At 38.5% G+C, this 27,325-nt stretch overlaps 2 protein-coding genes and 2 pseudogenes across 4 annotated transcripts; 2 read left to right on the forward strand and 2 right to left on the reverse strand.

Annotated features, from left to right (window-relative positions):
- Positions 1-3,149: 3,149 nt before the first annotated feature.
- On the forward strand, positions 3,150-7,799 carry LOC121603138 (annotated as a pseudogene).
- Positions 7,800-14,346: 6,547 nt separating this feature from the next.
- LOC121603137 lies at positions 14,347-16,029 on the reverse strand. Of its 3 annotated transcripts, XM_041931855.1 has the most exons (8): positions 16,015-16,029; positions 15,821-15,949; positions 15,581-15,754; positions 15,404-15,506; positions 15,155-15,351; positions 14,914-15,089; positions 14,751-14,839; positions 14,347-14,596 (listed from the first exon to the last, which is right to left on the reverse strand). In XM_041931855.1, coding segments are annotated over exons 3-8 (609 nt in total). In that variant the 5' UTR covers positions 15,623-15,754; positions 15,821-15,949; positions 16,015-16,029; the 3' UTR covers positions 14,347-14,594. The 3 variants fall into 3 exon arrangements, with proteins under 3 accessions (XP_041787789.1, XP_041787788.1, XP_041787790.1); XM_041931854.1 differs by having other exon boundaries at positions 15,581-15,949; XM_041931856.1 differs by lacking the exon at positions 16,015-16,029 and having other exon boundaries at positions 15,155-15,327; positions 15,581-15,949.
- Positions 16,030-16,960: 931 nt separating this feature from the next.
- Positions 16,961-18,664, reverse strand: LOC121603139 (60S ribosomal protein L13a-like). Its single transcript, XM_041931857.1, has 5 exons — positions 18,549-18,664; positions 18,120-18,360; positions 17,891-18,036; positions 17,553-17,675; positions 16,961-17,467 (listed from the first exon to the last, which is right to left on the reverse strand). Exons 1-5 carry the CDS (start codon positions 18,564-18,566, stop codon positions 17,186-17,188), a joined length of 810 nt encoding a protein of 269 aa, XP_041787791.1. The 5' UTR covers positions 18,567-18,664; the 3' UTR covers positions 16,961-17,185.
- Positions 18,665-24,904: 6,240 nt separating this feature from the next.
- Positions 24,905-26,897, forward strand: LOC121603141 (annotated as a pseudogene).
- Positions 26,898-27,325: the final 428 nt, after the last annotated feature.

Consider the following 27,325-nt stretch of genomic DNA (forward strand, 5'->3'; position numbering starts at 1 on the left):
TTACTAAATGCACAGCTAACTGGCGCTGCATTAACGACATTGATTATGACATACTTTCCATATTGAACTGTTAATCACATCCAATGTAATTCATTTTCATGCAAACGTAGTTGAAGCCGCAATTGCTTTTTTGCTATCCAAACTAGATAGATCACGTTTTGGGGTAGCGTAACCTAACCTACGTTCATGAAAGAAAGCATACTTGACTACATGCTGCATGTAAATCTAACATTCCTATTTTAACATGGCGACTACGTCACCCATATTCACATGCTTATCGCATCTCATAAACGCTAGAAACCCGTTTGCCATTGATTGTTGTTATCTCTCCAGTATTTATCTTATGTCCTTTCTAATAGTTCATTACAAGCAATCAAGTGGTCTTTTATTAGATTAAGCACATATTCACGAAACGTTCACGTCTCTGTCGGAAAGTATCAGTCAGGATTCCATAGCGGAAAATGATCCACTGACCAGATCCTCACCATGCGGCAAATCTTGGCGAAGATGGCAGAGATCCCTTTATAGTTACAAAGCTGCATATGATAGCATAGCTGATAAGGCTAGTAGAATGATTATGACCAGCGTCACATGCCGATGAAGGTGGATGAAACACTTCAGGGCCTTTGCTACTTCCTGGGTCTGCGAATGATGCACCAAAATAAAGGTGTCACTACTAGCGAGGCTGCTAACATATCTAGAAAGAGTAGGGTGACGTACGGATAGGTAAACGCACTTTTGACGTAGACCAGGATCTTATCTATGTCAGGTCAAAGTTCAGACCGGTGACATAATGGAAGCTGAGTTACGCGCAAAGACTGGTATCCTGGTACTCTATATCTGAGGAAGCCGGTTTCCACAAGCAACCAATTTCTACGTTCGAAACTGGGACTATCAGGCTAATTCCGTTCTTTTACTCGATTCGAGTCAATGTTTGTTGATTGCTATTTCCTCAGTGGATTCCTAAGGAAATTTCTTGATAGATAATCAAAAAACTGATCTATTCTAATTTATTTGAATATCTCTGTTTTTTAACATTGGTCCCTCAAATTTTGCGTAAAATGTTTTCTGCTGCAATAGCGAGAATACTGACTTCAATCAATTTTGGAATCTAAACGAATAGAATAATAGAACTCTACTACTTGATCCAATTTCGATTTTTGAACTCGAACTTAGGAGAACTTCGAAACCTCGAAACCTAATACACAGACACTGTCTAGATCTGACGAAACCCTCTTAATCGAGAGGAAGTTCGAGAGGAAAATGCACAGAAGGATATTTGTCTGCGTGTGTGGTAATGACAATGGAGGAACCGCTACAGCGACAAACTATACGGACTGTATGACGATCTCACTGTCGTGGAGCCTATCAAGCTTGCTAGGCTTCTGAGATCATCAAATATTGGATATAACACCACTTCTCCAATAATTATATCGTATGGCTAATTATTATTTAAATATTTAATCAAGGGAATAGTGCTCAAAATAGTAATACGGTATAATCGATACTGCTAATGAAAATAATAGTTTATGTTACTTCTTATTCTTTATAATTTAAAAAATACCATATTTTTAACCTATGGTACATAGTATTTTGTTAAAACAGAAATTCTTGCGTTGAATGATATTAATTCTATGGCACTATATTTTGTTTTAAAATACCACATGCAAGCACATGACAATGCACGGCAAAGAAAAAAGGAAAAAGAAAAAAAAACAATCACAATCGTAACAATCGTCTAATAATGGCTTGAGGCGCCATTCTTCGCCATCGTGTTATGACATACCAGAAGAAAGAGGAAAACAGCTGCACGGAACAAGGACTGCGTCACTGACGACGGCGCAAACCACTTTCATCTCATAGAGTGGTCAGTGGCTCCATTCCAACTTGGCCATCATACCTGACGATGGGCGTCTGAACTAGTCAGTCCTGTGCAGTGTTGTGTGATCAGTGGTTTCGATCGTTTGACGACGCCCCGATGATAATAAGTATCTGTGGTAGAAAAAGTCGCGAATCGATTACGCAAACGGCGCGAGTGGGAATCTGTACATATGGGTACCCGGGACAACCTTGTCCGATACCGGTACTACCTAAAGCTTCGAGAAGAAAATACATAAAGCGAATGGATAGAAAGGTGGAATGTGGGGCTGACACAGTTCAGTTCGTTTCATAGTGGAAGTGTTTGCCCCAGAGAGTCATCTCACGGATGAGAATTTTAAACTGTGTTTGTAATGTATGTGAAGCTTGTTCAGTGGTTGGTTGAAAATGAAAGTGAAACGTCATAGCTCCTTAAATAGAAAATGTAATAAATAACTATTATAGCAAGCACAATTTCCAATTCAAATTTCATAAGAAAAATCATATAACTTTTTATTATTTATATTTATAATAACAATATGTAATGGCATTATTTACTTACATATTCGGCACTATAACTGCTTTGCAGTCTTGGCTTGCCTTAGGCCACTGTAATGGCATTACAGTAAGATCATAAAACAAATTTATTACCATTGACATATTAAAAAATCAAATGTAGTTTAAAAGAAAATAAAACTAACAACGTTTTGTATTCGATTTAAATTATGAATACATTTAAACAATAAGGAGACATGGACCATTACTGCTGTAAACAATATTAAAGTTTAGACTTAAATAATTTATCGTTCTTATTTCAAACAAACAAAAAATGTTTCTCCCTTGAACCTGGACTTGCCGAACCTGCGTTTCCGGAGAAATGGAGGGCCATGTTAGTCGTAGAATAATCGAACATATATGCGAAAATACTGTACATAATTTGGTTTTGAATCCCACCAGTTATAGCAACAGACACAATCAAAGGCACATGGCTTGATGAACGAAAGCTCTTTCGTTGCGCACGACCCAATGTCGCAGCACTGGGGCGGATGAGTGCGCGCCAAAATTACTCAATCCCTACCACACTTCCATGAGGCTGAGATCACCCCAACTCAGACAGCCGTAATGTGGTTGTTTTGCACCATTTTCCCACGACGTTTGCGTGCTTTCCGGAGGGGTGACCGATTGTTATATATATTAAACGATCTGGCGGATGTAAACAATCGTCAGTCAGTTTCCAGCGTCTCTTAGGAGAGGACTTCCACCGCATCAATCGTCTTCTTCGGGAAAGATGAAAATCCCGATGGAACGCAGTGGTTAGTGTATTTTTTTTTAAATTCTGTTAATCCACTGAATCCATTACTATCGCCGTGAAAGCTCAGCAGTATACCTATCGAAAGTGAATTGGACCAAATGACACAATACAATTAGCGGGTTGAAGTACATAGATGTTGAGTGCGTGATAAGTTCATTTTCGGCTTTGTGTGACATTTGGCTTGAAACACGGTGTCATATATTGTTGAGTGAACGAATGTTTTGTGTAAATCTACAACCTACACAAATTCGCCAGCTGGTTCAGCACCAAGCCTAGTGAAAGTGTAAACAACAGTCTAGTCATTCACAAATGTTCAAATAGATTTGTTAACACAGAAATAACAGTGATATGATTAACTACGCGCGGCAGTGAAAAACTTACTTAACTTTGTTTTGATGATTTTTTTTTCAAATGCGGAATTTTTTTACGAGAACAAACTAAGTATCGTGTAATTGTAATTGTGTATTAGATATTAGATATTATAGTAATGATATTAGATTATTGATCTTTATTAATAATTCTTTCAAGTTCTGTATGCAAATGTGATGATTTTGGGACACTTCTTCACAATGTAAACCAAATTGTATGCAAATTTTGCGTTTTTATGTGTTAAAGACGAAAATACCAACGGCTTTTGCTTAAAATGGCACTACATTATTTTTTCACACTTATTTATTGATTTATAATGATTGATAATTGGAAATAATGCAGAAATTCTATGCCGAAGATATTTTTTTTAATATTGACACTTAAATTTTTGTTTTGAAACTTAACAAATCACTAGTGACGTCGTTAAAGGATAAAACATTGGTCATTGGCAGTGATATGATTATGTTCATTGTAAAATTCACCACTGCTAATGTGTTCATAGCAACAAAGTAAAACACCGACATTTGCGCTAGTTAATTACTAAGATTTTTTTTATTGAGTTTGTTCAATACACTTATGAATTAAACATTACAGCTATTCTTTTCGTAGACTACGAAACGGGATCGGATCAAACAATTTCCAATTTAAAGATTTTACAACAAAAAATGTAAAGGGCATTCCAGCAGTTTCTCTATAAAATCACACAGAACGGGCTACCAAAGGTTTTAGGTTTTAAGCTCACACAAAATCACAGTATTTGCATGTTTGTGATATTGAGCTTTAACTTGATGATTTGTGCGATTGTACCAACCCGCACGCATTTATGTTACATCATTCAGCTTCAATACCGGAACAGCTAACGCATTATCTCTCGGTGATCTACAAATTATGTAAAGAGTTCTCACATGTTCCATGCCTTTTCATCTTGCATGATCCACCAACATAAACAATTGCTCTCTTCCGATTCCTCAAACAAATCAACGGGTATAGCCTTTCACTACTTTCAAAAGACATTACGGGCGCTACAAACCCATCGACCCATAAACGTATCCCATGCAGTTTGTGTGTTCATTCACTACAGTGTCGGAACCGATATAGCTGAAGTCATCAAGTCACACTTCTTTGGTGAGGGATCTATTGTTCACAGCTGAACGATGTGCAGCATTGATGACGATAAATGACGGCACGCTTCTGCGGACGCAAGCACAACTTAACACTCCAAAACATGCTGCAAGGTGCTTTGATGTCTAAGCCCACATCGACAAGGGGGCATGGTTTGAGTTTTTGTTTGATGAATTCCATGACGGCTAACGTTTCTGCTTACAACCACACTATTCATTTACGATGCGGTTTATGAATTGGCACGATACGGAACCGCAGTGTTACATGCCGGTCTTTGAAGCTTTGCGTAAATTTTGTAGGAAATAAAATTTTCTTTAAGAAATTATGTTATTTTAACATTCATACCTATACATTTATATGAAATCCACATTCAAAGGAATTCATGCTTAAGCAAAAATTTGTTTTTAAACTTATGTGCTCAGAAGACTTTAAACGTGCATGTTTAACATGTTTACTTCTGCTTTTCTGGTTTATGCTTCTTTTTTTAAATTTGCAATATCATTTGCGAGAAAAGACTAAAAATTAATAGAAAAAAAGGTCTAAATACTTCGAGGCAAAAAAACACACACACATACATCGTCATATCAATGATATAATGCTTTAGTCCCTTTCTTGTTACGACGGCAGTTTGTACAGCAAACCATTATGTAAACAAAAAAACTTATTGAAAAGCATGTTTTGATTTTATTTCATTGATGTGAACTTTGCAGATCTATGCTAATTAAAAATGCATGATCTCATGCATCAGCAACGCGCAATCACATGCATCCGCATTCGGCGCTTGTTGTCACATCAATGGCAACAATATAATCGTGCTACAACCACCACTTTCTTCTGCTGATGGCATAACTAATAGTAAATGATAGGCACACGAAGAAAACATGCTTAGATTATACCATAACGACAATGAACTTATAGTATATGAAACTTCTAAAGTCTAAAGTTTGTAATCAACATATTCTATGAGCTTTTGAACCATTCATCAGTTATATCAAATGCTTGTTGATGTATTTTGAAAAACTTCTAGAAACATAAATTTGATAAATAAACAAAAATAATGTTTTTTTTTTACAATATTTCAGGTGACTATCATCCTGATAATTCAGTTCCAGGCTATCGTTATCCACACGAAAGCCATTATCGATCAGAAGGCGGAAGAAACCCACAACATTAACGTACCAGAAACACTGCAAAAGCGTGTCGGCTATGATTACCCAGCCCCGGTTGCACCTATAGCGTTTGATGAGCATCAACACCACATTGCTGAACCATTGCCATTGTTGCAACATGAAACATTGCTCGAACACGAACACGAAGACCACCATCACCACTATGAAGATCACCATCATCATGAAGATCACCATGATCCAGGCTACTGGAAAAAGAAACTGATCTGGAAAGAGGGTTGGAAAAAGATATGGAAACCTGGCAAAAAACAAATTTGGAAACCGGATTGGAAAAAGATTTGGAAACCTATCTGGGTTCCGACGGAAATACCTATATGGAAAGATATTCAGATTCCCGCATGGAAGCAGATCTGGAAACCGGTGTGGAACGAGATACAAGTTCCGGCGTGAAGGAAATACAGGTGCCGGATTGGAAAAAAATTTGGAAACCTATCTGGGTGCCGATTAAAGTTCCCGCTTGGAAGGAAATACAAGTACCCGCATGGAAACAGATTTGGAAGCCAGTATGGAAGGAAATACAGGTACCAGACTGGAAGGAAGTACATGTCCCCGCGTGGAAACAGTACTGGTACCCAGAATGGATAAAAGTTGGCGTTCCAGGTGAAAAATATCTCGGGTAAAGATCATGATGGCTGGGAATACACCAGCCACGATCTGTGGAAGAGAAGCTTGTGTGGAAATCTGGATGGAAGAAGATTTGGAAAACCGAACAGAAGCAAATCTGGAGAACCGAGAAAAAATTGGAATGGAAGGCGGCTTGGAAGCAGATTTGGCATCCGGCCAAAAAACAGGTATGGGTAGAGGACAAAAAGCTTGGCTGGAAAGAAGCTTGGAAACAAATCTGGCGAACGGAAAAGAAGCAAATTTGGGTACCAGAGAAAAAGCTCGCCTGGAAGGCCGCCTGGGTGCAAATTTGGAAGCCCAGCAAAAAGCTAGTTTGGGTGCCGGATAAGAAACTGGAATGGAAGGAAGCATGGAAACAAACATGGGTACCAGATTGGAAGGAAATTTGGTTGCCTGCTTGGAAAAAGATCTGGAAACCGGTATGGATATCGGAATGGTTTCCCTCGCCCGATCATCATGACCATCATCATCACGAAGAAGTTGAGCACGGTTGGGACCGAAATGATGGATCAAATCCTAAGATTTTATTCAAACGCAGTGAAGTAGGAACCGCCCAATCGAAGGCTGTAGAAGATCAGCTACCAGCAGTGTCCGCAAATATTACTCCAGCCGTCGTGAAGACGGACAGCACAGAGCACAAATCTGATTTTCGGTTTCCTTCTTAATTACTCATACAGCTACGAACGGTTTGCCAGTTAAGCTATTCCAAACAAAAAGTCAAATAATTTGTAGATTAGAATATTACTTCCGTATATTTAATTTTTTTAAATCAACACCATGTAGTAATATGCGATAGGTATATTCTGCGATCAAAGAGCCACAAAAACGTTGAGTTTGATTTATTATCGATCTTTGCCATTTTAGTAAAACATCTCGAACATACACTCTAGCAGTGTAGAACAATACTTGTTAAATTGTTTGTCTACAGCTGTTATCTTACGAATGCCTGAAGTAATGTTGTGATACTGTTAAACGTGAATTAAACTATTAAAAAAAGAAAAATATTGTGTCTTGTCTTTACTCATTTTCTGTGTAACTGTACAACGTTGTCCGCAGTTTGATGATTGCGTTAATCTTTACAGATATTGTAAACGTATCCTACCACACAGCTGAATAGTATGAGGCAAAGAAACGAACAATATATCGAAATATAAGTTTTTTTTTATTCAGGACGCAAACTAAACGGCTACATTCGTGTAACCGCGTATGGTGTCCACTCCACTGAACACCTGAAAGCTCAATGCAATATGGTTGCAGATGCATGAACATTTACAGTTTTGAGTACATACAGTCAGTCCAAAAAGTATTCGTCTAGCTGAATATTTTACAGAAAAGGGCGAATTATGGCCGCAATACGTATGGGGCGATAAAAGTAATGATGAGGTTTGATAAAGGGACCATCAATACACACGTTTTGCTAAAAAATAAACATTTGAATAGTGCAATAGCAACCAAAATACATAAAAAACTAAAAAAAGTCGTTTAAGGGGCGCGCAAAAAGTATTCGTCCATCTAGCTTTTTAATATTTTACGCTGTACAAACACTACGTAGACGTGAATTAAATTTATTATTATCAATCTACTGGTGACTTCCTTTCATATTAATGCATTTATGTTGTTTCAATTGCACTTCAAGCGGTCAGAGAGGCACTAAAGGCGGGAGAGTTAAATGATTGGAGCATGATAGCGAAAATCGTATCTTTGACTTATGCATAACCTATCCTACCCATTTTTGAAGGTTACAAAATGTGTGGGAGGCCTCGTTCCTTCATTTGATCAGAGTTAGGCCATTTTTCTGACACTAATTGAATGACAAACTGCCATGTAAGCAGCCATCCTTGACGGTTAATCTAACGAAAGCAGTGGTTTAATGTCCAAAAAATCAAATTTTACCAAGGAATCAGTGCATTTTGTGATGGCCAATAAGATCAGGAAAAGAGATGGGTCACATTTGGTTTATGGGTTATGCTGCATTCCATCGTAGCTGGTCATGTAATAGCTAGAATGAGTGAGTTATTACAAACATATTTTGTTTGAATAATACCATACACATAAAGTGGCCAAATCTGTTAAGGTGCGTCAAATAATTCAGGAATTTATTCCAAATTAGGCTCTACTAACATATTAAAACATGTTTAAATCGCCAAGGTCACACGGCCGACATGTACCATAGCGAAAACAGTCTACTAAGATGCAGCAACAAACTCTCGTGTAACCAGTAGCACCATGGTGTCATGATACTAGGACTCAGTGAGGAAAGGTGAGCTAGAAAAATGATTCAAAATGATAGGAGACGAGATGGGGAAACATATTAATACAGGTTTTAAGTACTTTAAGTCCCAGTTCTGAAAAATTTTACTTAAAAATGTATTACATGTTTCAAGAACAGTCGAGCTGGAGAACATACAGAGCATTGTCATTTGCTCGAAACACCAAACCAGCTGAAACCAAACTGATGAAAATGATTTAGTAGACTCTCAAAATGGTATCGGTTGCCATTTTTTCAATTGAACTTGGCCACGTAGTCCGGAAATGCAATATTTCTACCAGAGAATAATTGGAACAAGTCTTGTAGGATGAGTGGATAAAAAATACGCCTTTTTTAAGGTTCAAATGAGTTCTTGCGTTGTGCAAGTGGTCACCAATAGTTATAAATTCAATAAGAAACAAGATCAGGACATTTTTTGATTCCATAACCTTTGTTTTCATACGCATATTACGCCAAAGGTCTGATGGACGAATACTTTTTTCGCCACCCTTAAACGACTTTTTTTAGTTTTTTATGTATTTTGATTGCTATTGCACTATTTAAATGTTTATTTTTTAGCAAAACGTGTGTATTGATGGTCCCTTTATCAAACTTCATCATTACTTTTTCCACCCCATGCCTATTGCGGCCATAATTCGCGTTTTTCTGCAAAATATTCAGCTAGACGAATACTTTTTGGACTGACTGTATTTCGTGATCCAAATGACACGATTTTATTAAACATTGACAGTTGGTTTAAGTAATATATACTGTGTTGAAACGGTCCAATAAGACCATCCAATAGGACAATACTACAAGGTTTCGAATCAAATAATGGACTACTTGATCCACTCGGTGGAATGTTTCAAATGGTTAGGGGATGTATGCAACGTTGCTATGGAGGTTTGCAAGCATATAGGGGAATATATCACATGCTTAGGAGAAGTGTACAAAACAGCTATGGAGATTTGCATCCAGCTATGGAGCGCTCGGTTGCAGCGTTGTAGAAATTAATCTCAATTTAAAAAAAAAGCACCGCGTGATGCTTTAAATGTTTGGGGTGATTAAACACATGTTTTAGGATCATTATAAGGAAATAGTGGTTAATCCGTAATAATATTTATTCGGACTAAATTTTCACTACGTCCTATCCGTAATATCTAAAGGCTGGGCTACATTGATCGTACTCCATAGCGTAATTTCGATTTTCACTAGCGCATCTGGCGGCGGCTGACTGAAACATTTTGCCAAACAATTTGTAGCCGCTTCAGAAAATATGTTATTTTTCCATGTTTTTTACTTGAACTGGTCTGGAAAAGCTATGCAATTGATAGATAAATATGTTGTTCAAGTATTTCAGCCATTTTCGCATCAAAAAACGATGAAAAAACAACTAAAATTTGAGATCCGGCATGACCATTCCCCCGACGACCAAAAAATGCTTCGGTCAGCCGCCGCCAGATGCGCTAGTGAAAATAAAAATTACACTTGCGAGTACGGACAATGTACCCCGGCCTTAACACCCTATTCTACTATTTCTTTACATCATCAACATTTTCATACGTATTTAACAGTAATGATTCTTGAGGGTATTGTCAAAGTTTTAGAAGAAATCGTTTGACATAGTCTTTACTATTTTCTGGAATTTCATGCTGGCTCTTAGTTGGTTCTAAATTTAACGCGTGTGATTAAAGAACGGGGTAATTTGATTACTAGGTAGGAGAACTCTGATGAACATTATTTAAATATTCATGTTTAAATATGAGGAAAAATGTTGCCGCAAAGAAGAAATAGTAGAGTGGAGAATGTAGCACAGAAGAATGTTTAAATAGCAAATTCAATTTAAAATTAATTGTTATGTTACATGACAATACCAGAAACATGTGTTTAATCTACAGCGCTAGTTTAATTTCTACAGCGCTACAACCGAGCGCTCCATAGTTGGATGTAAAACTCCATAGCTGTTTTGTACACTTCTCCTAAGCGTTTGACATATTCCCCTATATGCTTGCAAACCTCCATAGCAACGTTGCAAACATCCCCTAACCCTTTGAAAAATTCCACCGAGTAGATCAAGTAGTCCATTATATGATTCGAAACCCTATATTATATTATATGCTGATTTGTTTAGAATTAAATAAGTCGGATGCGATTTTAATTTTTTTATATAGAATAGAGTACCAATAATTTAGAGTATTTTCTACAACCGTTAATTGTCAGCATACCAAGCGCAAACATTTCTCTGTCTATTTACACCCTGAATTGTTTTATTGAATTGCACATTATTAAGATTGTATGTTAGTTTTTTTTCTCGCAAAAGTCAGCAGCCTTTCGCCCCTTCAAATCATATGCATTTGAAATTATTCATTCTCATCGCATGGGCATGGGAGGACCGGTAGTCGTTGATAAGATTTCTATTAACACTCTGGGCGCTGTGTGACTCTGTTTGGAATCACAGCTTTGTTCACTCTCCTTCTTTGCGATTGGTCTCTCAGCAACTCTCAGCAGAGCGTATTGCAGCGGGAAGAAAGAGAGAGCGCATATTGCAGAAGCGGCATCGTACGTGAGGATCGGAAAGAGAGTGGACGATCGTAATTACTTAAGCCATGGGCTTAAGCCAATGAAACGCTCTCATCGCTCTCTTATCTTGTACTGTCTTCTCCGCAGAAAGCTAATGCAAAATGCCAGCGCCCAGAGTGTTAAGCGCAACAACTGGTAGACGGTCTAAGCATGTCATAAGACACTCACGGGCTGGATTAGTGTTGTGGGCAGCCGTGCCGACCCTGGACTTGCCGTGGCAGTTGCGCTGCCACCGGTCAACGTCCAGGGGGACGACAGTGTGTACACGCACTCTGTCGCACACACTAAGCGCGCAAGGCTTAGTGTGTGCCGAGCGCCGAGCGGAGTGTGTTAGCGAGCCGATCGAGCAGGAGCTCTCGGCAGGGGCGCTCGGTGCGGCTGGTGCGCGGCCACCGCAATTGTACGTTTTAAAGTGTTGTACGTTTTTATATTATTTATTATGTTGTTTTAATATGTGTGAATAAAATAATAAGTGCAAAGAGCAGTTCATAACAATTAGCAATGACTTAGTGGTTTACTTACAGCATGATAATCAATCCTGCGATCGTCCTTGTGAGGCTTGACATATGCACAATGGAAACACGCTCGGTAAATGTGGATGAAAAACTTTCAGGATCTTTCGTACGACCAACGGTCTGCACTAGAGGAATGGGCTTCAACTAGGTGTTAGTAAAGGTCATGCGAGACTCGAAGCTGTCTGTTGTGTTGTTTGGTGGCACAATTAGCAGTTCGACTAATATATCCAGACTTACAGTCGGTCCAAAAGTATTCGTCTAGCTGAATATTTTTCAGAAAAAGGCATATTGTAGCCACACTAGGCATGAAACGGTAAAAGTAATGATGAGGCTCGATAGAAAAACTATCAATTAACATGTTTTGCGAGAAATTAAACATTTTAGTGGTTTTATAACAAAAAACTAAAAAACTTAAACTAAAACTAAAAAAACACATTGAATGGGCGCTCAAAAAGTATTCGTCTATGTGAATATTGACCACCATAAGTAATGACGTGCCTTAAAAATCATGGCATGTTTTTACCATAGCATAAATCAACCAATCCTCGAAAAATGCCCAGTATACCATGAACGAAATTGTCCCCGATGTGTCCAGTAAACTTACGTCATGGGTCAAAAAGGTACAGAGACAACTTTTCAAGAACGGAAGCAAATTGTGTCCTTACATAATCAATGCAAGTCAGCATATCAGATAGCAAGGCTTGTGGGAAGACCTCGTTCTACTATTCAAACAATTATAGATCGCTTCTCCGTCCATAAAACATTCGAAAACAAGCCTCGAAGTGGTCGTCCTCGAGCGTTATCGCTACAAGATGACCGATTCTAGGTGCGTGGAGTGAAAAAAAATCCAAGAATCAGTGCCCCCAAGTTAGCAAATGAGTTGGAGAGAAGGGGCACTATAGTTTGTAACAACACGGTGCGTAATACTTTGAAAAAGTATGGGTATAACGGCCGGTTTGCTCGTAAAATTTTTGGGTTAACACTGTTAACCGTAAAAAGATGTTTGATTTGCAAATATTCATCAAATGAAGCTGGATGACTTCTGTGACAATGTGCTATTTACTGACGAAAGTAAATTTAACATATTTGGGGATGGGGTTTGGGGATGCATGAGTGCAGCAGGTGTTGGAAAACTCCACATTATCGATGGTATAATGGATCATCTGGCCTACATACAAATATTGAAAAATAATTTGAAGAGCAGTGTGGACAAATTAGGACTACATTCCTCATACATTTTCCAACAGGATAATGATCCAAAGCATACAGCCTTGAATACCAGGCTATGGTTGCTTTATAATGTCCCGAAACAGTTGAATTCCCACCTCAAAGTCCGGACCTTAATCCAATCGAGCATTTGTGGAAGATATTGGACGATGCATTACGAAAACGGCCTATTTCGAACAAACAAGAACTCAAACGAGCTTTGGTGGAAGAATGGGATAAAATAACACCCTCCGTCACGGCGAAAACTGGTCGCATCTATGCCACGGAGGATCAGGGCGGTCTTAAAGGCGAAAGGGTATCCAACTAAATATTAATTTGAAAACTTTCACTTCAGAATATCTAAAAACACCCAAATAGACGAATACTTTTTGAGCGCCCATTCAATGTGTTTTTTTAGTTTTTAAGTGTATTTTTGTTATAAAACCACTAAAATGTTTAATTTCTCGCCAAACATGTTAATTGATAGTTTTTCTATCGAACCTCATCATTACTTTTACCGTCCCATGCCTAGTGTGGCCACAATATGCCTTTTTCTGAAAAATATTCAGCTAGACGAATACTTTTTGGACTGACTGTATGTAGAGGTGACGTACAGGTAGGTGAACGCAGTTTGAACTCGTCTAATAACTCACCTATCTCGGGTCAAAGGTCAGCATCGAACACAACATGGAAGCTGATACGAAATCATGCTGGATGCCAACCGGCAATTCTATAGCTTGAGAAAGCAGTTTCCTCAAACGACCTGTCGCGATGGACGAAACCGGGACTATATAGTACCTATATAGTACCGGTACTCACATACGCCCCTGAGACATCGAAGCTCGCCAAATCTGACCAAATCCTCTTAGCCACAGTCGAGAGGAACACTTCCGATCTTTTGGCCCTGTATCTGTGGAAGGACAATGAAGAAGACGCTAAAACGGCGAGCTAAACGTACGGTATGGCAATCGCACTGTCGTGCAGCTTATCAAGCTTGCTAGGTTCCGGTGGGATGGAGATACGCATAGAATCGGACGACTCAGTCCGTAAAGTCCGTTAGGGCTATCAGCAAGTACAGAGGAAGTGAGGTAGGTTCTCGTTAAGGTGGTATGATAGCGTAGAAAGAAAACAATAAACCATAAACTATCAATAAGCAATTGAATGACGCCAGTATGAATAATGTCGGAAAAAAACATTTTAGAAGTTTTGGGATTCCCTGTTCTAGAAAAATAATCCATTGCAACTATTACAAATACGGCGACATTATTACAGTGTAGTAAAAACTTTACATAATCATAGAATAGATACAAACAAATCACTTTCATTTTTCTTCTAGGAATGCATTTGCTTCAATTCATACTATAACATACAGATCATTTAATTTCATACATATCAAAAGCAGCAAGAGATAATACCATAATATTCTAACTAAAGTTCAATCAAAATTTTCACTAATCCCCGTTGTTTTCAAAATGGTGTAGTGTCCCCTTATCGTGTGCTGAATAGAGATTGAGAAAAAGTTCTTGTTGCCATGGGCTTAAACGATTGTAAGGGCCAAGCTAACTGTTAACGATTTCTAAAATGATATGAAAATGTTATAATGGAAAAAAAGTAAAATTGAGAAAATGTTGCGCACATCGTTTATACATCGAAATTCCATACCAGTTGTTAACATGTTTCGTAACGCGAAACTTAAATAAAAAATGAATTAAATATGTTATGTTACTCACATAATTGACTAAACAACGGAGAATCATAGTTATCATCAAAACTATTTTCCGCCTTTTCTAGCTCTTGTTCGTGATACTGAATAGTAGTTCTGTATAAGAAATGAAATATAACACAGGTGGAGGATTATAATAACCAAATCTCAGTTATGAAAGTTGTACTTACTCAGTGTCTCGTAAAATCTCCTTCAAAACGTCTATCAAGCCAGACATTTCTAGTTCTTCTGCGTTCACCCGCTGTTGTTTAGCATTCAAATCATATTGCATGGAATGTTTTTTCGAACGCAATTCACGAATTTGAGTGCGACATTTATCCAACTCCTTATCAAGATGCCCAGATCGCTAAAAAACAAAACAAAAATAGCTAGTTTTCTCATATTCGAAAAGAAATAACATGTTATACTTACCATCTGAGCGTGCAATCTATTCAATTCCATGGCGTTGGTCGAAACTTGATTACGTGCTTTTAACAAATTTTCCGAATTGCTCACCTTCCATGGTGCCAAAGCGTCTGCCATTAGTAAATTGTCCTTCGATGCTAACGAATCAGAATCCATCGTCTTCAGGAGCGCAACATCTCCTATTGGAACGTTTATCATTTGGCCTTATTACTGATGTTATTTATGAAATTGGCATGAAGGGCAATTATAACTCACCAACCGAAACAAATTTTGTTATTGCGGACTTGAGAAAGTTCTGCGATAGAAACCATAATAAAGTGCTTTCTAATTGATCCTGTTCCAGCACTGTTTCACGTGTCTGAAAAATAGGAGGAAATCAATGGTGTAAATAGGGATGAACACATAAATCAGACACACCAAATAACACCTCACCAAACACGCAAGCTCTTCCTCACATTCAATCATGGAAGCCATTTTCGGACTAACTTAAGTTAGGAACTTTGCAGTTAATTCTTATTGACGCACACTTGTAACTTCCGCTACTACAAGGCTCTGTACGAGCTATAGAATTTCACTAATGTACACTAAGCGCCCTTATGCTGTACTCTAGATTAGAAAGAAGTGATCTTTAGTATTCACTCTTTTGCAAATAGTCCAGATCACACGAAATACTTCTGGCTCCGGCACGTTTACTTCTCCTTCTGCTAGATCTTTGCGTCCATCTTCGGCAACATGACTGTTCTTGACTTACGTTTGCTGTCACATTCATTCCATGTATGGAAACAGTAGAACAAACAGAATCTGTGACATGATTTTTTTATTTTTAGTTTATATAACCTTATGAGAAATATAAAAATATTTAATACAGTAGAACGTCGATTATCCGGTGGCGGGTTAACCGTGCGGCGGCTTAACCGTGTGCGTATATGTCACAGCTGCTCAAACATGCGGCGAAAATTTGCAGCGATAGTCAAGTAGTCAACCAATTTTTTTGCAGCTGTGGTGTCTAGTGGTATTTTCGAAATAAATTTTTGTTCATGAACAGTTGCTAAACCTATAATTATTGATTAACATAATATTATACTAACGAATAATCGATTAATTCAATGTGAATTAATCATAAAGCTAATGAATTTATAATTTTTATATGAATTTGACATTTCTTGGCCGCTCGATTAACCGGCAACCGTCCAGAGCTGCCCGGATAATCGACGTTCTACTGCAATGAAGTAAATCAGATAGATTTTGATTATGCTATGCTATTATTTTAATTCCAACCATTGATAGTGTTAATCGTATAAATTGTACACGGTGTATGTTTAACTACAGGATCAGGATCAATCAACGCAAAGCTTATTACAATCTTTTTTATTATTCAGCCACATTTGACTCTATTACAAAAAAGCCTATCAGTGGCAGCTTTCATACTGTGTTGATTAATATAAGTGCAAGAATGAACGTTCTTTTCCAGAGTAACGCAGTCTATATTTTCCGGAGATAGACATTATCATTTCTACAACACCTGTGATACTTATGAGGAATAGATAATAATGATTTATATTTAAGTTAATTTGCAAGCGTTATTTTTTAAGAACTACGTATCTTCTGCAAGCACGCAACTGATGCTAACCAAAAGACATAGGTGAAATCCGTTAATTTTGCTAAAAAGAAACAGGTCACGTAAGTCGATAACATACAATAGAGTTATAAGTTATTATTTCTCCGAGACAATATTATTGTAGCCTTAATATTGCTTAAAATAACAATTAATTTCGGATAAATTGCTACCATCAAACACAACAATGGGTATTATAAGTTTCTTCGCGTACACATATCGCGTATGTTTGTATTTTTTCTTCCTTCACATTAAACTGCATTGGTTTACAACGATTCTGATGGTGGCAATCTTGTGCAACGCAGCCTTGGTGATAACATCTTGAAGAACCATTGATGTTGAATTTGAAGCTCTTCATCTAACACCATCACCACACCAAATTGTTCCTCCATCAAGGCAAAACTTCTTCCGATTTAATAAGATTAAGCCTTTGCCTTCGCCTTTGCCGGAGCCTTGGTGGCCGTGGTTGCCTTTTTCGCCTTGGCTGCAGCCCTGGCGGCGTATTTCGCTTCCTTACGGGCGGCCTTGGCGGCAACGTATAGTTCCTTGCGCTTGCGCTTGCCAAGCTTCGGCGGAACGGCGTTCACCACTGGTTTGCTGTACTTCTTCTCGAATTCCGATGTGAGATAACCATACTGCTTCAATACAGCATTCTGCGACTCAATCTTCTTGGCCACAACAGCACGGGCACTCCATGTGATTTTCTGTAGATATTTGCAAGAAATATTATAATTAGTTTGATTCACTTCAGACTTCAGCAATTTTCATCAATGGATTAGATCATTTTACCTTCAGCTTCTTCTTGTGCATGTAAGCAATGCGAGCCTTGATCTTGCGCTTGGCTTCCAGGTTGTTCACGACGTCTCGGTACTTCCAGCCGACTTCATGAGCAACGCGATCGACCGTACAGTACTGTGAAGAAATGTTAAGAAAAGCACAATGTTAGCAAACTTAAATCAGTTATTTACGTACTTCGGTACTTCAGAAAGCTTGGAGACATAACATAATAACATTGATAATCCTATTTCTTTAAATATCCTGATCGAAAAACACCAACGCTTCAGTGTGCAGCTACACAATACACTAAAATAATCTTTCCTTTTGTTTTCATCACTTGCTTGACTTACCTTTCGGTCTGGGCGCAAGCACAGCTGACGCAGGGCGATCGGAACGCACACTCGCTTCATCTTATCATATGGCGGAGGAATGCCCTCATACACCTTCAAGCGGCGTAGCGCATTCGCACCGCGCTTGGTCTTGTGGGGGACCATTCCTGGAATACATTAAAATTAAATGAAAAACCTCTGAGGCTGCTACAGCCACAACACAATCACTGCCGGTAGCAAATATACATACCACGGATGGCCTTCCACAACATACGGCTCGGAGCGCGGAAATGGAATGGACCGCGTGCCGGGTTGACGTTACATCTTTTCCGCAGGTAGGCCAAGAACTTGATCTTGTTGCGGAAGAAATGGCCCGACAGCTGAAGGCCCTCGCAGCGCACCACGACCACTGAGTTACCAGACAGGATCTGCTTAGCGACGACCGAGGCCAGTCGACCAAGCAAGTGTCCACGTCCGTCAATTAAAATTGGCTGAAAAGATTCACATGCAACAAGACGGGAAAGTGTCATTAACTATCACATTATACTGCACGTTCGATGTCCAGCGCACGGTTTGGTCAGCACGCTTTATCACAATAAGCCATACACAACTTTTGCAAACCAAAATCGCACCCGTGCCACCAGTTTTTCGTAGTTTTTTAACATTTCTTGATAGATACCTTCTTCGTGCGTACCATCACTTTCGCAAACACCAACAAAAAGAACTAGGAAGTGTCGTTCAGCGGAAGTCATGAATCGAGTGACAGCTCCCGGGCGGCTTGCTGGCTGTCATTGTTGTCATAGATCGTTCAGAGACTTTAATCACCACTTTATTCACCACGGCCAAGGTACATACAAGATTATGTATGAACTCAAAAAATTTAGCCACAGACAATTTTTTTTTGGAAAAAAATAATTTTCGCTAAAAAAATCTAAAATCGAATCTAAAAACTAATTCTTTGAAATGCTATAATACTTTGTATGTTACTTTTTTAATCAGGGAGCCCCCCAGATATATAAATTTTTATGTTGATCATTATTGTTAAGGCAGCGGTAATCGCTGATGCGGGCGTGCGTGCGTTTTCTGAAAATGTATGGAATTTGACACCCGCAGCGGGTGACAGCCCGCAACCGCATGCCTCAGAATCAAACAATTTTGATTTTTCCGCACGCACGCCCGCACGCCCGCAGTAGCGATTACCGCTGCCTAACAGACTTTACTGGGTTGACCAAGGTGGAATGTATAATGAGGTGTAGTTATAGCGCTTTTGGCGATCCCCCCCCCCCCCCCCCCCCCAGGGCTCCGATTTGACAGATGGTTTTCCGCTTGTACAGGTGTCCCCCGAGATACGACTGTATTTGGGACCGAAAAAATGTCCCAAAGCAAGGCGTAAGTCGAAAAAGTCGTATGTCGAATATCTCTGAATACAAAGTTTATAACCGAAGTTGAAGAGTTGAAATTTATGATATCGTGTATTCCCAAGTGCCACAAATCCACTAAACGACCACTAAACGGCTTCTAAACGACTCAAGTTCTCTACCTAAACGGAATATAGAAAGACTTCGTTTAGCAGACGCCAAACGACTCATGCATTCTAAAAATAGCAAAAAAGCTGGTGGCGCTATCTGTTGGTGGGATACCCCAACCAGTTGAGCTTCATCGCTTGGAGGAGAGCTTTCTCATTTCCTCTGTACTGTTGTATGGTTTCGCATTGAAGTTATGCATCGCTAGAACTAGAACGGCGATACGATTGTTTAAATACTAAACTCCAACAGAAACCACCAGCACTGAAGCAAGTGAGATTTGAGCAATGGTCATTGGTGTTGATACCCACGTATCTAACCACACGACCATTTATATAGATTTTTGCTCAGAAAGTTAGAAGGCTATATAGGTCATAATAAAATGCAACTTGTCGAAACACATTGCAAGAAAAGGATAGCAATATAATGATGAGTTGTAATACGCCATCTATTGATCAAACCAATGAAGCTGTGGAGCTTTCATTTTTTTTCTATGGATATTCAATTTTCCAGTCGTTTAAGCTTAATCTGTGGCGCTTGGGTTTTATTTAAAATAATGTTCGATAATGTAATAATTATATTTTAAAAACCGTACACAATAAAGATATGCAAGATCGGGTAGTTTTGAAATCTTTGGAAATGTGTGTATAACGTTTATCAGCCCAGATATTCAAAAAATACATAAATTTTTGTCAATGACAACTTTTAACTGTCAAAATCAAAATCGTCGTATCTGCGAATCGTCGTAACTCGAGGGGGTCGTAACTCGGGGGACACCTGTACAGCAATTATCCGCAGTACGCGATACTCGATGTACGCGAATTCGCAGTACGTGATTGCTCTAAATTTGACAGCTCCATGTGTTTTTTGCAAATATTTTATTACTTTGAAATATTTTATGCTCTTTTTGGATTTCTTTAATGTTCTTTTTGCATTTTGCATTTGGATTTGTGCAAAAGATACCTGTTTTACTACAAAAAACTTCAATGCAAAACTCTGTGGCGATATTTTTCAACCCTCGAACTGGTAGTGTAAACTATTTTTCCATACAAATCCGCTATACGCGAAAACTCGAGATACGCTATTGCGCTCGGTCCCGTACGATAGCGTATATCGGATAATGACTGTATATGTATTGATGGATTGTTTACGTTTTGCATGGTCAATATTTGGTGGAGATCAATTTAGGTGAATATTTTAGTTTATTAGAACACAGCCCGTGATTTAAAAAGGAAATTTTCCTTCGAGAACTTGAAGCGTTCGCCAAACGCGGAAAACTAACTGTCAGTTTTCTTCGTCGATTCTTCTTCCACCTAGCTGTCAAAACGGGCTTATAACTTGACCTGATATCTTTACGGTCCTTGGGGTTGACTCAATAATTTTCACATGAACTATAAATTTTCTTTTGTTTATTTAAAACATCATTCAAAACCTAAAACATGGTATTTTCAGTTCGATTCGTATCAGATAATAATAGGGTAACTGTACCAGTTTTCGGCAGTGTACCTATTTTCGGCAGGGTAGCTAAAAACGTGAAATTCTGCACAAAAGTGGTAAAAAATTTCACAAAACATAATTTTATAGTGAAAGTGTAATTATTTGATATTCACATACGAAGTTTCACACCATTTCATTACGTATTTTTCAAAATATCAAATAAATTGTGCTTTTTTTCGGCAGCTTTGCTGTCAGCCAACCCAAGTGCCACAAATCCACTAAACGACCACTAAACGGCTTCTAAACGCCTCAAATTCTCTACCTAAACGGAATATAGAAAGACTTCGTTTAGCAGACGGCAAACGACTCATGCATTCTAAAAATAGCAAAAAAGCTGGTGGCGCCATCTGTTTGTGGGATACCCAACCTCGCTTGGAGGAGAGCTTTCTCATTTCCTCTGTACTGTTGTATGGTTTCGCATTGAAGTTATGCATCGCTAGAACTAGAACGGCGAATACGATTGTTTAAATACTAAACTCCAACGGAAACCACCAGTACTGAAGCAAGTGAGATTTGAGTAATGGTCGTTGGTGTTGATACCCACGTATATCCGCGCGGCTACATGAGGTGAAATATACAGCGAAATGAACTATTTGACAGGTGAAATATCTGACAGGTATAGCTAAAGGGTCTGACACAACATCCGCTTTCGAAATTCTATTTAAAATAATATCTTCTCAAGCAGAACATTCCCTAATTGGAAGAAATTATTAACTGTTGACTGAAAATTAACGAAGTACTCTATATTGAAGCTATTTAATGGATTTAATTACGATTTTGTGCACGTTATTTGTTTACATTGCACATCAGCTGGTTGCTGTGATGCTTTATCCGTCAGATATTTCACCTGTCAAATAGTTCATTTCGCTGTATATTTCACCTCATGTAGCCGCGCGGTATGACCACACGACCATTCGTATAGATTTTGCTCAGAAAGTTAGAAGGCTATATAGTCATTATAAGATGAAACTTGTCGAAACACATTGCAAGAATAGGATAGCAATATAATGATGAGTTGTAATACGCCATCTATTGATCAAACAATGAAGCTGTGAACCCAAATAGCCAGCTCGTACTTTATAGCTGATTTAGGGCTGTTTAACGAAAAATCGGTCCGATGTCGTATTTTGTGGCTGATTAAGAGATAGACGGTACTTTGCGGAACTATGGAGCTTTTTAACAGGCACATGGTACTCTTTGGAACTTTGCGGCTGATTAGCACTATGTGTAGGGTTCATGATAGAACCTTAAGGCTTGTTAAGAGTGTGTACCGAACTTGGTGGAACTTTATAGCTTTTTAATGCATGACATCGGTTCAAGGTCGCTCTTGTCAAGTGTCAAAGACGGACGCCGGCAATAATCTCATTGCTGCTGCACAAGTTAGATTCGTTAATTGGAGAATGAATATTGAGTGAAGTGATTGTGAATTATCAGTAAATTGTGTAAAATTTTGTGTAATTCATCAATACAAAGGATTTAAAAATATACATATGTGTTTAAACGAAACAAATCTTGTTGTTTATTTCATTGATGACGCTTGCTTGAAAATAAAACACAAAGAAAAATAATCCCTGGCATCGTGGCATAAGGAAGCTGCTTAGGCGCTGTTTGAAAGACCCACATAGAACTTTGATGCTGTTTATCTACTGCAAAAGGCGAATTAGAGCAGCGATCTTTAGCGTGCCAAAATGAGCTGCTTAAGCAATTCTGGCTATTTGGGAAGCTTTCATTTTTTCCTATGGATATTCAATTTTCCAGTCGTTTAAGCTTAATCTGTGGCGCTTGGGAATGGTTCGGCAGGTTTTGTGATTAAGAGAATCAGAACAGTAAAACAATGAAAAGTGGTGTATATTAAAGATTTTATGCTTATTTAATTTATTCTAACTTGTTCGGAATTTTAAAATCACGATAAACAGGTTATTTTTCACTTTAAATGCTGCCGAAAATAGGTACACAGTAAATGTTCATTTTTGACAGCTCAATGTTGTGGGCTGCTGCCGAAACTCGGAACAAAACACACTTTGAATTTGGCTGAATATTCCTTTTAAAATTGATCAGAACACTACAATGCGTATGTAGACACATAATATGACCTTTCTTGTACCAAATATCGCCAATTTTACGACAAACAAAGCACTAACTTAAGAGAAAAATAAATATTTGTAAGCCAATTCGCACCGTACGCTATAACCATCAAACTGTCAATGGCTGCTCTGTTTAAACGTCGCATCAAAATGGCTGTCAAAACGGACCAAAATAAGCAACATTTAATAATAATTAAAGTGCTTTTAACACCAATCTTAGGAAAGTAAGAGTGTTAAGTTGCTTTAAAAATTTTGTACATATTTACATTGTTAAAAACATTTTCTGACACGTATTCGCGCTGCCGAAAATAGGAACAAACTGCCGAAAATAGGAGCAAAATCAATGTTTGCATTTTCACGAATATTATGAAAAAGGGATTTGAACCGGCAAATAAAAAATAGTGTAACATAGTATGATAGTTTATCAACCAGAATAACATCACTTTCATGAAAAATAATAAAAAAGTTTATTTGTGACCAGTTTTTGTGAAACTGCTGCACTAGCGTGCCGAAAACTGGTACAGTTACCCTAGAGCGGTTAAAACCACCATCAAATTGAAAGACTGAAGCCAATGTTTCGCATGCGACTTTCGCAAAATCCTGTCGTGTAAAAACAGTGTTCGCTAACGTAACCTGAGTTTCAGTATTTTATTCAAATTAAAGAAGCTAAAATTCTTTCATTTGATTAGAATAGAATATTGATATTTTTAATTTCAGTAACATTATTATTTTGCTTTCAAATGGATACGTTTTTTGAATACGGTGTTACAATACGTCAAACAAACGCATAATTTTGGCCGCATATATGATTACAGTGTGCAGTTTTGTTTGCCCTGTCCTGCTATTTCCATCATCGATCATATAGCTTTCAGTTGTGATTATCGACAGGTGCGGTATTGTTGAAGAAAGTACAATTTTCATTAGTTATTGACGTGAATCAACGCACGACCGACCTAAATGTTATAAAAATCATCGTACAAGTTCATTGCAATATATGTACACCCTCGTTAAACGACAAGTGTATGGGTGTTATATATGTACATGTAGGTGCGTGTGTGTGGTGTGTGAGTGTGTGCATGCAAACTAATGTGGTTGTGTAGGTGCTGTTAGTGAAAGAAAATTAGTTTTTCGTCTATCTCTCGTGTGTTATTGATTTCTTGACGGAATCAGATTTTGTAAAATCTTCGGTCCAAAAAGTGCTAAGTAGCTATCGCGGACCATCGAATCACATTGTGCAAACACAACTTAGCCACTGTCTGCAACGATTTGAGAAGGTACGAATTGTCGACGACGTGACAAAAAGCTCTAGAAAATAAAAGAAATCCACTTACAGTAAGCCAGTTCCACCCCCGTAAGAGCTCATGAAAAATACAGTCGCTTTTTCCTGGATGCAATTTACCTCATGTAGAGAAAGTATTTTGCTTTTGTCTTTTCGTGAAATTGAAGCATTGAAAGATCGACGAAAGTCTGTGAGCTGTAACGGTACATGATATTCTATAGCGTCGCTGGCAGGTAACATCGATGTGTGCGGAGCATAGAATGAACTGGAACGATGCAACTGTACAGTTCGGATTTCACGGTTTGCTTTACGTTTGCTCTATTGATCGTTTCATCGCATACTTTGCTTATCCATGTTTTGATGATGTCACTCCAATACGTCACCTGCAGCGCCCAGATTCCATGCAGGGAAAATATTAATAACACACAAAAATTAACAAAGCTCCTGCTATCGTGTCGTTTCAGTTTTACTTGAACAATAGCAACACCAGAAACATTCACAATGACACAAATGGCTCAGGAAGAGATTGTCTCGAATACCAAAACGGTAATGCAGGGCCTAGAAGCACTCCGCGTGGAGCATGTCACACTAATGAATAACTTAGCGGAGGCAGCAAAACCGATCCAGATAAAATGGAAATCGTAAAAAAAATATGGAGAATATCGAGCTCGGTCTTAGCGAAGCGCAAGTAAGTACTCTAATACACTGCTCTTTACCCTTTTATGGTATTTCCTTTTTACACTTACATTTTACTTAGGTCATCGTGATGCTGTTGCTCATCTGCAAAAACATCGAAGCCGAAAAGCAAAAATACGAAGCGTGGAAACGGCTGTGTCAGGGAAAATGTATGGTTGCGTGACGAGCTGGCCATCACGCAGCAAAAGCTGCAGGCATCGGAACAAAGCGTTGCACAGTTGGAAGAAGAGAAGAAACATCTAGAGTTTATGGCGTCAGTGAAAAAATACGATGAAATACAAGAAAATGAAGATAATTTGGAAAAGTCTCGCACCGATCCGGTGGTGGAACTGTTTCCGGAGGATGAAGCCGAAGAACGCAACAACATGTCACCAACGCCACCGAATCAATTTGCTAATCATGCAAATGCAGGCTACGAAATACCGGCCAGATTGCGAACGCTACACAATCTGGTGATACAGTACGCATCGCAGGGACGGTACGAAGTGGCCGTACCTTGTGTAAGCAAGCACTGAAGATCTCGAGAAAACAAGTGGGCATGATCATCCAGATGTGGCCACAATGTTGAACATTTTGGCGTTAGTTTACAGAGATCAGGTAAACTTTAAATGATACGTACGAGGTTGAATTATGTTTTGTTACTTTTGTCAAGAGACAGTCACTGCAAAATTGGTTTTGCTGTGTTTATTATCATTGAGTGATATTGTTTGTAGCACTTAGTACACTTTTATTTAGTTTCCTTTTGTCTCGGATTGTTCCAAAATTTAGTTTATGATATAAAAATTTAAGGACTAAAATTGCGTGCATTGCACCAAATTTGAATAGATATCCTTTTTTTAGACGTTTAATCGTACATTTATATTGTTATTAATTATCTTTACATTGCTGTTCTATTCAATATTGTCTTATCTTGTTTATCACTCTTTAGAACAGTATAAGGAGGCAGCCAATCTACTGAACGATGCTCTTACGATTCGCGAGAAAACTCTTGGGGAAAATCATCCGGCCGTAGCTGCTACGTTAAACAATTTAGCCGTTTTGTATGGTAAAACGGGGCAATACAAAGATGCGGAACCGCTTTGCAAACGAGCGCTAGAAATTCGTGAGAATGTGCTCGGCAAATCGCATCCCGACGTGGCCAAGCAATTGAACAACTTAGCACTGCTTTGCCAGAACCAGGTATGTGCTGTTATTTATCGGTTAAGATTTTGATTCCTCCAATGTGTGGTGTATATTATACCTTAACTTTCCATTTTCCAGGCAAAGTATGAAGAAGTGGAAATGTATTACAAGCGAGCCTTGGAAATTTACGAGATGAAGCTAGGTGGAGATGATCCGAATGTCGCGAAAATCTCAACAATCTTGCCAGTTGCTACTTGAAACAAGGCAAATACAAGGAAGCAGAAATGCTATACAAAGAGGTGCTAACGCGAGCACACGAGCGGGAATTTGGTGCAATTAATGTGTGAAAACAAACCAATATGGCAGGTGGCCGAAGAGCGCGAGGAGAACAAACTGAAGAATCGAGAAAAATACACCGTACGGCGAATATGGTGGATGGCATAAGGCCGCGAAGGTGGACTCGCCCACCGTTACTACGACCTTGAAAAATCTCGGTGCTCTATATAGAAGACAGGGCAAGTACGAAGCCGCAGACACGTTGGAAGATTGTGCTCTACGAAGCAAGAAAGAGGTACGCAAATAGGCAAACAGTAGTTATAACAACACACCAAAACTAACCCAATCAAATCACCATCTAAACTAATCCAATATTAAACAACAATATCTAATCGGTCAAGTTTCTTCGTGTAAACGCGTAAACGTTTACGATGTTCCTTTCTGGCAGGCATTGGATTTGGTGAACACAGTCGAAAGTGCTCGGTGTATCGGACGATAACAAGCGCCAGAAGAGCGGCAACAGCAAAGATGATAATGATGATCACAACAACGTGTGCACAAATAATTGGTGTTGCGCGCTGACACTGCACATTTTAAATGCTAATATAGCAGAACGATTTATAATAGCCGGTTTAAACATTAAGCAAAGTGACAGAATACTTAGCAGTTAACAGTACGCTGAAGAAGGTGCAGCAATTTTCCATTCCCAAAAGCTGATGGACCTTCAGTCCACATCTCAGTGGTCGCTTATTCATGTTACTAGTGTTTTATAGTTTTGTTTTTCTTTTCGTTTTGTATTCAAATAATTTCGAAAACCACATCAATTTCTATTAGTTTCTTTTTGTATCATCCTCTCTCGTTCTCTCCACTTGTCTCATTATTTCTCCACAATGAATTGTCAATGAGTACTATTTTTAAAAATGTTGAAATTTATGCATCAATTTCAAGCAAGAAACAAAACTTTAAACACGTTAATTGC

This window comes from Anopheles merus, unplaced genomic scaffold (assembly GCF_017562075.2).
Source record: "Anopheles merus strain MAF unplaced genomic scaffold, AmerM5.1 LNR4000879, whole genome shotgun sequence".
Classification (NCBI taxonomy): domain Eukaryota; kingdom Metazoa; phylum Arthropoda; class Insecta; order Diptera; family Culicidae; genus Anopheles; species Anopheles merus.

What these genes read in the sequence shown, in the direction of transcription:
- LOC121603137 (XM_041931855.1), bottom strand. Translation starts at nt 15,622, where the DNA reads ATGGCTTCCATGATTGAATGTGAGGAAGAGCTTGCGTGTTTG. An exon ending in AACAAAATTTGTTTCGGTTG is followed by an intron (nt 15,352 to 15,403) that starts GTGAGTTATAAT and finishes ATCAGTAATAAG; the next exon opens with GCCAAATGATAAACGTTCCA. An exon ending in ATAGATTGCACGCTCAGATG is followed by an intron (nt 15,090 to 15,154) that starts GTAAGTATAACA and finishes TTTGTTTTTTAG; the next exon opens with CGATCTGGGCATCTTGATAA.
- LOC121603139 (XM_041931857.1), bottom strand. An exon ending in GCTTGCGCCCAGACCGAAAG is followed by an intron (nt 17,676 to 17,890) that starts GTAAGTCAAGCA and finishes ATTTCTTCACAG; the next exon opens with TACTGTACGGTCGATCGCGT. An exon ending in TGCACAAGAAGAAGCTGAAG is followed by an intron (nt 17,468 to 17,552) that starts GTAAAATGATCT and finishes AAATATCTACAG; the next exon opens with AAAATCACATGGAGTGCCCG.